The 12,198-nt window shown below is 36.8% G+C and overlaps 1 protein-coding gene across 3 annotated transcripts in view; it reads right to left on the minus strand.

The window, feature by feature from the left end:
- The window catches only part of mipol1 (mirror-image polydactyly 1), an 83,126-nt gene that overhangs the window by 49,105 nt on the left and 21,823 nt on the right, over positions 1 to 12,198 (minus strand). For all 3 annotated transcript variants that reach the window (XM_084392656.1, XM_084392654.1, XM_084392655.1), the window contains 4 exons: positions 7,171 to 7,255; positions 6,479 to 6,558; positions 1,645 to 1,843; positions 174 to 306 (listed from right to left, as the gene is read on the minus strand). In XM_084392656.1, the coding sequence (XP_084248782.1) occupies positions 174 to 306; positions 1,645 to 1,843; positions 6,479 to 6,558; positions 7,171 to 7,255 (497 nt within the window). The remainder of the gene's footprint in view (positions 1 to 173; positions 307 to 1,644; positions 1,844 to 6,478; positions 6,559 to 7,170; positions 7,256 to 12,198) is intronic.

Raw genomic sequence — 12,198 nt, forward strand, 5'->3', positions numbered from 1 at the left:
AAACTTTCAAAAAGGACAGGACGAACCCCCTGAATTTCAGAAGGAGCTAGTCTTGTCTCTAAATGGATAAGCAGATTATAAAACAGTTTCCAAATCAACTCAAGTAAAAATTCAGGCATGGCGAAAGACTAATCAGGCACAGACCTTATGAACTTCTTAATGTATGAATTCACCTTCTTATTGAGGTCTCTAAGAGAATCCAGCTCCTTCAAGAGGAAGGCAATGTTTTTCTCTTTATCCAGAACTGGCACTTGCTTTTTGGAGTCACTTGTAACTTTGGAATTTCCCCGGTCCTCATGAGCATGCCTTTAGAAAAGACAAAAGTTCATTAGAAACGCTCTTATATTAGACTCCCAAACGGGCAACAAAAAATGAATCACATTCACATTCTGACATGCAATTATCAAATACACAAGGGATGCGGTCTCCCACTTTCAAGAATATTACTGTGACTTATTTACTTTGAGATATTAGTCAAATCATACAGTTGACCTTTAAGGTAATATTAAAGTATTACTGCACTGTATTGCAGGGTAAATTACTTCCGTCTTGTAGCCAGGAATTCGATTCAGCTCTTATTAAGGAGGCAAAGAAAATGCATTGGAATCTATATTTATCACAGGACGATTCACGCTGTGATATAATTAAAATCATCTTACAATGGACAACGATGCTAAAAGTGAATAAAAGTGAATTACTGCTTTATACACATTCTTTAAAGGCCTTCTCAATAGTACACAAGACAGGTGAAACTAAACAACTGTTGCATATAGGATGTTTGCTATGGCCGCTACCTACTACTTTAAAAGAAATGAACATGCAATATGAATACTTAGCATGAATAACAAAAATTGCACACATGGAACAGTTGGATGACTTACTACTTTTGCCAAAATGTGTGATATACAGAAGAGCACACTGCATGGTATAATGTGAACCACAATGCAATGCACGTCATTTGAAAATTTCAAGAGTGACATTTTTAACATGCCTTCTTGACTAATTTTTTGAATATATATATATTTGCCAAAATGAAGGCATTTTTACATAAAATAGAATAAAATAAAAATAACTTTTGCTGCAATATGCAATAAAACAAATATGCAAATATATATATATATATAAAAAATATATATATATATTTATTTTTTTATATATTTTAATATTTATATAAAATAGAAATAACTATATAAATATTAAAATATGTAATAAATATGCATATATATATATATATATATATACACAACTCTGTTATAATAAATATTATTTCCTTAATTATATCATTTATTTATAACTATATATTATTAGAATTAAACATTAAAAGTAGTAAAATCATGTGAAAACAACGAAGCATACTACTGCAGGAATGTTTATTATAGCATACTGTTTATTATAGCATACTACATATAAATTTGTTTAAATTCTGCACAATATTTCTGAACACAGCATTGGAGAAACTAAAATCAACCAAAGAAAACTCTATAAAAAAAACTTAGAAAGTATAAACACAAAGTCTGAGGATGAAAAAAGCAGCAAACTAAAATAAGAATGAACTTTCCAGTGCAAATGATTCGATTTTGATTACGCTTCACCGTAACCGACTGTGTTCGTGTGTTAGAGCTACAGTGTCTCTCTTCTCCTGACCTGAGCGCTGCAGACCCTGCCCTGCTGACGTGAGGTGTGTGGACCGGACTGCTGGCTGTCTCGCTAATATCCTGCTCCTGCTGTGGAGACCGTCTCTCCTCCTCCATGATTCTCACTTCAGCTGCAACTGGGCCTGGCACGGGTGGAGGTGGAGGGGGTCTGAGCGGCAAACCTTCTCCGGGCCTGGGAGTCTTAGATACTGTGTGAAAAAATAGAGCAAGAAAGAACCAAAACAACACAAAAAGAGTAAAAATTATTACCTAACTTAACTTTAATAGTACCACTAAAATGCAAAAACAAAACAAAAAAAAAAACATCATTATGATGCTAGACTACTTCCACATGACTATTGCACTATAATATTATTACCAAAGTTGAACTGTATTGACTACTGACTGGGGGATTGGGGTTAATAAAAAGTTTGGCCACCTCTGATTATTACCATGATCATAACATAGCTTTGTGTGAAGAACAGAGTGAAATGTAAGTTCTGTCATGACAACTCTCTGAGTATTTGGCATGGTACTGGACATGACACTAGCCACTTTCACACATACAGTCTTAAAGTTTACTGGTAAATTAGATATGTGAACAGGACCAAATATACCGGTAAATTGGTCCTGGCCATTTACCAGTAAGGGAAGTTGTAACATTAGCAGTAAATTACCGGATTACCAGTATTTTCCACATATGAGGTTAGAACGCGCTGATGTAGGATGTGATTTGGGCCAATCAGAAGCCTTTGAAAGAGCAACGGCTCTGGGCCATTCATAAAATTATGACGCAGATGACGCGTTTGATCACCACTGTCTACAAATGTCTTCAAATTGGAGTGATACCGAAACTAAATCGCTTCTCCTCGTCCGGGCGGATGAAGAGATTTGTCAACAACTATAGAGGTCACTTTCGGTTAATGACATCATCACAAAGTTTACCGGTATTTTGGAACTTATGTGTGAATGGTCTGTTACCAGTAAAAAAACAGAACGCTGTTGCTTGTGTGAATAGCACATTTTTGAATTTAGCGGTAAAGTCGTTCTGGCAATTTTACGGTAATTTACCGGGATTGCTGTGTGAAATGGGCTAATGTTTGGTCTGGACGGAATAAATCTGCTATTTTGCTGCTGCTGTTGGTTATTGCTGCTGCTACTGCTGCAGAGCAAGTACGGGACTTGCTACTGCCAATACAAACATGACATGCTGCTGTGAGCAAGTTAGACATGCTGCTGCTGTAGAATATAGCGTACATGAATTACCTGGCTGTAGCAGATCTATACAGGTGGAGCTGGGGAAGGTGGAGGGTTTCTGGAGGCTCACTGCTGACCAAGTATTTGAAGGTTCAGCAGCGAGCTCATTGGCTACTGATACATCAGGAACCAATCAGCTGTGGCCTATATAGAATGATGTGACTGCAAGCAGATTGAGTTTAGGACCTATCAGCCTGCGCCATCTAGAGTTTCATGACAGAACTTTGTATTTGTCATTCAATGAAAATATTCACTACTGCCATTGCTATTGCTCTCAATAACCTTATCCACAGATTCAGATTTGGCATGCTTTGATTGGTTATGAGAAAAATGAGAACAAATGACATTTGGGGTCTTCGACTTAAAATCTGGTGTGATCATTTTTGACTTGCCATATCTGAATAAACACAAACATACATGACTTTTAAGCTGCAGTTGAGGGAAGATAATCAATGAAAAAAATAAAAAAATAACCAACAACAACAACAACAACTTCAGCTTTCCTCAAACAAATGACTTAGATTTTATGGAGCTTTTATTTATTTTTGGATCTTAACAGACCCTGATCACTATTGACTTTCACTGTGAAGAAAGGAGCATAAATAGGTGAGTAAATGATAGCAGAATAAAACATTTTGGGTGAAAATTCCTTCCAAAGTTTATTTTATAGAAAACAATTACAAGCTAAAATAGTGCAAAAATAGTGATTGTTCTCAAACAGGTTTTCTGAACATTCCCCTTGTCTGTCATTGGTGAGCCAAACAGATAATCCTGCCACAAACTAATGCAATTGGTTGTTTCAATGTCGGGATGCTCAAAGAAATAAAGCATGTTTTAAAAGCTCCACAGTAATTACACCATTCAGAGAAATCATCTGACTCTGCATATTAAAAAATAGAATATTTTAACATCCAGAAAAAGCTTTGGAAGCAAAACAAAAAGGAAAACCCACAAGAAAGACGTTGCAACCATAACACATAAGACTTCCATTCTACCGCTGTGAGATTACAGTCTGACGGTTTGAAAGGCGGCTCTGTTGGTTGGTTTGCGTCAGCTCTCTGAAAAGGAAACTAGGTCTGGCCGTCTTTCACGAGGGAATGTGGCGATCCATGCCGAGTGACTGGCAGGAGGGGGAAACGAGGTCTTCTGTCAATGTTTCTGTAGCGCTCAGGGCCAGAGATGCAGGCGGAGAGGCAAACACAGAGGCCTGTCTCCCTGGCAGCTTTTCTGAAGACGCGCTCTTCTCCTCAGGGAAAGCTGTATGTACCCCGAATTGTTTGTGATCAGAACTGAAGAGCGACGGCCCTTGTTTCAGAGACGTTTTAAACGAGTGCAAATTTGTGATGGCAAAACTGGTCAAGATACAGACTTTAAAGATACGAAGGTTGAAATTGTAATGTGAGAAGCAGAGGGTGTTATTAAATGTGTAATGTATGGTACAAATACAGTAATAACGTCTTTCAAACAGGTTTCCTGAACACACCCCATGTCTGCCATTGGTCTGCCAAACAGCCCCCAAACTCACGCCATTGGTTGAGTCAGTGTTGCTGGGTTGGGCTGGTCAGAACGATGTTTTGATAACGCCACAAAGCCAAAATGTTTACACTTTTAAGTGGAATCCACCACCAAATGGTTTCATTATAGCATGAAGAAAAAATACACACTTCAGCTTTTACATCTACAAGCAAATCAAACAGATAGTAGCGCTAAGTGCATGCACAGGGTCAAGTGCTACACAAAAAAAAAGCAGAGTGGCTGTCTTCCGATTATAAAATATACATAAATCAGTTCAACATCAATGCAATTCAAATTGAGCAAAACTCAAACACGGAGCGGTTAAATCAAAAGCATCAAAAAAGGAGGAAATCATTCTGCGTTAATAAATGCGTTGTGATGCTAGAGTCTTGCGACCACGATGTCCAAAAAGCTCCAGCTTAGCCGCCACAATTATTTAGCGAAAGGTCAGGTTTTGAAGTCGAGATCAGGGAGGTCTGCCTCATGGCTTTGTTGCTAGGGCTCTGCTCTCAGGATTGCTGGAGACAGTTATTAGTATTCCCCGTAAGACTCACCCGTGCAAACACCAAATTCAAACCATGAATAATAACGCCAAACACACTTATAGGAGCCCTTTGTCACACTGCAAATATGCGACTTTTGGATACATTGTTCCCTAACCTGGGTTACTTCTTTAATTTTATCTCCCTCTCTGGGTGTCTCTCACAAAGGTAACTGCCCCTGAGAATGTGTGTTTAAAGCGCCATTTCCCTCACAAATGGGGTGAGCGAGGCTTTTAATAAGCGTGCAAAGTAAAGGCCCATTTCCTATGGGAACCAAGTGAGAAAGGACTCTCGTTTTAAACCCAACACTAAGAGCAAATTCAGAACTGAAGATTTGGCTCCCTTTCGATTCACAAGTGTGAATTTGAATTTAATTGGCCACATGAGGTTGAATTGAAATGACAGGAAGAGGAATTTACTGAATTGTAATTCAAAGAAACTCAATACAGTCCAACATTTGTCCAACATAACAAAATGGGAGAGATCTTGGATAGAGATATTTAGATTTTTTTTTTTTTTTTTGAGGTAATTCTGAGTAATTAAAAAAAATTCCATAGTGGACCATACAATAAATGTAAATATATTAAATATAATAATACAAATACCTTCAATAAATATAACTAAATTAAATAAATTATTAAATAACTAATAAACAGAACAGAAAATTAAGATAAGCAATTAAAAATCAATTAACACTGATTTAAAAATATTCAATGTTGTTTGAATTGTGTTCATTCCTTTGAATTTCCTTCCACTTTAATTAAATGCTAATTTGAATTCTGAATCCTGCTTGCTGCCTCAATTCAAATTCAGTTCAAAACCAGGAACGTAATTACAATTTAACAGGTTTCAGCTCAATTCTGAATGGTGCACAACATCATGAAAATACATTTTACGTGATAAATGGGGCAAAAACACTTGTATGGCCATTTGCTCCATTCACTACCGATAAATGAATACAACTTCCAACAGTCCCGTGCCATCTTACTAATGTCTGTCACTAATAATCAAACACAGGCCTGCAAAAAGATTGAAGTGTTTCACCAACAGCCCAAATGTATATTTGAGCAGTGAGGCAGAATAAATTTGCATATCAGGAGCGTCTGGTGAAGGGTTGGTAAATACTCTGTTTATCTCTCATTGTCATTCCAACCAGTCTATCTAAATAGTGGCTCTTCCACAGCGTTATGGCCTAGGTGAAGTTATTATCAGCCCGGCATTATGGAATAATGTAAATAAATGTTTACGTAGATAAATAAATAAATAACATTTAAACTGTTTATGCATTATATAGAGCATTTAAGCAACGGGAAGCTTGCAAAACAAGTCTTTAGTCATGAAAACAGACACAATCTGACAGGAAATGGCTATAACACTATTATCTACATAGTAAACAAATGAGGCAAGATATTGGCATTTACAAAGAGTCTTATAACTGTGAAATGACAAAAAGTGATATATTTTTGTTATGACTTGTTGTAAGTGGATTGTAATTATCATGGACACACACAAAAAATTATAACGTATTACCTTGTATGAGTTTTTCCTCCAAGGCTTTTGATAAACTCTGACTTTGGGATGTAGCTGAGGTAGTTTCTCCTAAAGAGGATCTGAAAACAGATGCAAAACAAATACATAAAATCAACACACTTTTTTTTTTTTCTCGATATCTACCAGCAGTGTACCATGTGACGCTCTGTCTGACACACTCAGGTGAAGACAGGTACAGGATATTGACAAACTGTACATCAATGACACTGCTTTGAAGGACCTGCATGTTTTGTTTCAAAGCGCTGAGTAAAGCAAGGACATGAAGCAAATATCAAAGACCTTCAAGAGTTCGGACCCAAACAGGACAGAGCCAACTCTTTTTACAAGTCATAAATAATAACTAAAATACAAAAGCCAGCTCAGTACTGAATTGCTTCGAAATAATGAACATAAAATCTCTCAATGCACTTGCAAGCGTTGCACCTGTAATCAATTTACATTTGCATTCCACTAAAGATGAACAAACTAAACTAGCAGCCGATTTTTAAATATTGTAACACCGTTTTGGATTTAGAAAACACATCTCTGCAAAGATATTACAGCGTGTAATCATCGCCTGCAATGTACACTGATAAACATTTCGTACATATTAAAAAATCGTCCTTAATTGTAACATGTGGAAGAAAGCCATTGACAAACACTGTAAAATGAGCCGAGGAAGGCATCTTTACCCAAGTTGTGGTGTGGTCTCTGAACAATGGTGCTTTACAGGGGACGGCAGCCTTTGTTTCAGTTCTTCATTGACTTTAGGATTAGCTGGAAATATATAGAAGGGATATGATTAATTTCACTGGCAAAAAAAAAAAAAAATGCTTTTCATCACAGGCTCGAGCTCACTTCTTTTCCATTAGACTTAGAAAGGTTAGTATTAATTACAGCCTGTCAATATGATCTCGGGGTGCTTGGTGGAGAGCAATCTTTAATAACCTCTGGAGTAGAGGCAGCAAAACAAGACAGGCGGCTTTTAATTTGCCACGTGAAATTATGCTTTAAGACTTTGTCTTTATCTCATCCACTGTGTACCAGTGCTTTACCTCGCAGTTTATGGAGGACTAATGAACGCGGGCAATTAACAAAGCGTAATCCCACCATGCAATCGTTTTAATGCTTTTAGCTATCAGAAAAGTAAACAGCCATTTAATATAGCTCAAGCCATATCAGATCCTAGTCAGGAACCGCCAATTAAAGCGTCATCTACTCAGGTGTAATTAAATAATGGTGGATAATTTAGTTCCGTGAACGGAAGCTAATTCATAAGCAAGCAACAAACAGACAGGAGGCAATTAGCAGGAACGCTGACATTCAACCGGCGGAGCCTGTTGCTCGCTGGCGGTAGAGAGCTACCCTCTAGTGGTGGAGCTTCTGAGACAAGAGCACACACACCGGAGGCTTACACACACACACACTCTTACAGTTTCACTTGTGTCAACCGGAGGTGCTTTGAGGCGTCACATTTACAAACCAAATGAGTGCAGAACATCTTCAAGAAACAGTCGGACTGAACCCAGCTAATGTAGAATGTTGCCCTCGTGTTATTGTGTGTTTTCCTGGTTGGTTAATTTTTTTGGGAATCACTTTGTAGAAAAGGTAAGGAGAACCTCAACTGAGGGTTTTCCAACAAACAAACAAAAACAACAACAACAACAAAAAAAACACTCACAAAAAGCAATTACTAGCCAAAGCAATATTTTACAGCTCAACATAACCTAAAAAAAGAAAAAAAGAAAAAGAAAAAACTGTTTCCCTGACATTTCATATTTTATTACATTTCTCAGGCCGGGAAATGTAAAAATTACCTAATATTTTCTGTTTGAATCCTGCATCTAGATCTTTTATCAAAACATTTTGTACTTTCTGTGCTGAACTGTTCTCATTATGTTTCACCTTTGAGGTCAGTAAGATTTTTTATTTTTATTATTTTTTTATTTCTTTAATTAACTTTATTCAGCAAGGACACATTAGACTGACCAAAAGTGACATTAAAGACTTTCATAATGTTACAAAAAAAAAAAAAAAAAATGTATTTCAAATAAATGCTGTTCTTTTGACCTTTCTATTCATCAAAGAATCCTGAAAAAAAATTATCACAGTTTCCACAAAATAAATGTTTTCAACATTGATAATAATCAAATCATAATATTAGAGTGATTTCTGAAGGATCATGTGACACTGAAGACTGGAGTAATGATGCTGAAAATTCAGCTTTGCCATTACAGGAATAAATTACATTTTAAAATATATTAAAATAGAATATTTCAAATTGTAATAATATTTCACTATATATATATTGATCAAATAAATGCAGCCTTGTTGAGCATAAGAGACTTTTAAAAAAACATTTAAAAAATCGTACAAACCTAAAAACTGTTGAACACTATTGTACTTCCTACTGAAACAAGAAATGGTGATATCAGCAACATCATCATATCAGTAAACCATAACTTGCTACTTGCTATATTGAAAGCAACCTGCGCAGGATTAGACAAATGATTGCAGGTTTCATATTTTTGGTCCGTTTTCCTGGAAGAGAACCTTAAAGAGTTCTTCTGTCAGGTGCTTTAGAGAGCCTTTTAGGGCTACTTTCTCACTAGAGTATTATCCAATAACTTATGACATTTCTCCTTATATAGAATCTTTAAAGGGTTCTTTAAAATGTAGGGGTTCTAAGAGTACACTAGAAAAGCATATAAATGAACACAAACCACATGGACTGAAATCCATAAATCCAGCTATTTTTTTTAAGATGGTATAGCACAGTACAAATAACGTTCAGTTTCTTGGTAAAAGGAAACAAAGGTCATGAAAACGGTATCTGGGATGACGGACAGCCTGAGAGAAAGTTGGCAGAAGAGAGCTAAGAAGACATAAAAAGTGAGTGCTCTTGGGAGGTTGTGCGCGAGGCGGGTGGGGGTGACCCCTGGGGCAGATGCCAGTGGAACGTTATCCCCGCGCTGTAAGCCAGCACACACAGCTCACACCGCTCACACGCTATTCAGCTCAGACACAGTCAGGCGTGAACGGACAACTGGCTTTTTGTGCCAAACACCACAGGGCTCCATTAATCTCAGTGATAGACTCTGAGCGGGAGCTGGCCCCGCGCACCGCACTTTCACAGAGAAAGAGAGGAGGACGAGGATGAAGAAAGACCAAAGATAGTAGGTATGGCTAAGACGCCTGGTAATCCTTTAACACTAACAAGAGAAAGCAGCTTTGGGAAAAGACAAAAAAAAACAACACAAAGCATACAAACCTGACCTTTTGATGTTCACATCATTTTCGGCGAGACGTGTTAAACAGTTCTCCGAAAAGAACGCTTTACCAAATAAATTTGGACCGATTCATTGATTGACACCGTTTCCTGAGAGAATCACCCCCTAGAAACTTAATGAAACTGATACCATCCAATAATCCGATATTGAAAAACAGGGAAGAGCTCGTTCTGGCTTAATGAAAGTTTGAATTGTGCTGAGTGCAATAGGAGGCCTGTTTCTTTGCGACTGCCGCTCCAGATGGTGAATTAGCATCGCATCTACATTTTCTACATAATCTGCAGGAGTTTAGATTAGATAGATTAATGAGCTATTAGCCTTGGTGCTCACAGGGCAGTGCCGAAAACTACATTAACGCCAAAGCTTGCAGAGGGCGACATGCTACAATGAAGCCAATAACCAGTCATTGTGTATAATCAGTGGCATTACAGCTAGATGAGGAGCTGATTCAAATCAAATCATAGTTTAATCATTGTTAATGCCTCTGAATTTTCAACAGTACTGAGTAAGTTACAGTACTGATTGAATACGTGTGATTTACATATATATATATATATGGTCCTGGTATTCCCTACATTATAGGGACAAAATGGGGACATTTTTTTGGTCCCCATGAGGAAAACCGGTTATGAGTCATACAAAAATATGTTTTTTGAAAATGTAAAAATGCAGAAAGTTGTGGTTGTGTTGTGTTAAGGGTAGAGGGAAAGTAGAATATACAGTTTGGACAGTATGAAAATCATGTCTATGGTAAGACCCCATAGAGTTTGGATACCCAACGCATATGTGTGTGTGTGTGTGTGTGTGTGTGTGTGTGTGTGTCAAATACACGGTGAAAATGTGAAAGTCTATGACTGTGTGTCCATTAGAGTAGTTTAAAAACACATCTGTCAAACGTGAAAAAGATACAAAATAGGACTATATAATTTCCATCAGATAACGTTGAATATTTCATCAATATTCCTTCACAGGGATAAAACATGGGTAAATAAAGAAACATTAATAGGTTAGAAGCACGCATCAAATGTAAAAGACTGCTCAAATCTTACAAAACAGCATTTGCCACTTAAAGCCACTTTATCCTTCCTTCAAACTTTTCTCATTTCAATTTGTCCTTTGCTGTCGCTCAGTGATCTTCATTTTCCTGTCTTGTAGACTTTAAGCTAATTGCCTCGGTGGGTTACTTATTATTCATGTACAATTATTGCAGTGTAATGTCTTTAAATCCTTTTAAATGACCATTCATGCGTCGCATTCATTGAAAATGCCTTTGAAGTCTGTCAAAGATGGAATTCTTCAAAAAGAAATGTCTAAGCCCAATTTCAATCGCTCGATGAGGGGGGTTTGGCGTTTCCCTCTAATATAAACTAAATTCCATTAATTTTTTAAGCTGCATTTAATGCATTTCCTCCGCAAAAAGTTTCCAGATTTTTCAGGCTGTCATTTGTATTCCAGCTGACTTTATGAATATTAATAACAGTGTTATCCTGATTAAACGGGCTTCATGCGAAATCCCCGTGAATCTACGAGCTCAGGATTCTCGTCTTACTGATTCTTTATGAATTTTGATACGGACATTAATGTGGAGAGAGTCTTAAAGCAGGTTTAATTGTACAGCATGAAAAAGGCAGACATGAACTGATTTGATATGGATAAACAGGCTCTTTTATATGGGGAGGTGCGCACAAGCACCTGGGAGCACCCCTCCGTGTAATTTGATTGTCACGGGCTGTCGTGAAGCTTTGAATGGGTCTTGACTTTGCCTGGATCAAAAGATTTTATTGACTCGCTGACAGATATTAACAATAGAAACTGTTTTTGTCAATCAGTTACTTGTACTGTAGGCTGATTCTATCTCACTGAAGGGCTGCCGTTTATTTTCTATTTCCCAACTGTTAATGCCGATTAGTGAGAAACGTTTCTGACTCACCAAATGAACAGGAATGGAGACAAAACTTCATTTTTAAAAGTTGAAAAAGTTAAACATTAAAATCAAACGTCAATTCAAATGTCTGAGGCCACAACTGAAAATGCTTTCATTTAATAATAATAAAAGTTTTAAAAAATACAAATATTTCTCAGCATAAACATTTGGGAAAATGCATGAATTGCATGAAAAATGAATTGAAAAATGTGTCTTTGCACACGAGTTGCACATATATGCAACAATTATTTCAGTTAAAAATTTGATTTCAAATGCATGCTTTTCAATGTAGTCTCAGACTTCTGAACCCCACTGTATAAAGGTATAACACTTTACAATAAGGTTCCATTTGTTAATATTGTAACATTGGTTAACGATATTAGTTAACATGAACTAACAATGTACAATACTTCTAAAGCATTTATTAATCTTAGTTAACGTTAAGTTTTGCATTTACTGAGACATGTATCTGTTCATATCACCGATATTTAATGGACCAGAGCTTA

Source organism: Rutilus rutilus (genome assembly GCF_951802725.1).
Source record: "Rutilus rutilus genome assembly, chromosome: 21".
Lineage (NCBI taxonomy): Eukaryota > Metazoa > Chordata > Actinopteri > Cypriniformes > Leuciscidae > Rutilus > Rutilus rutilus.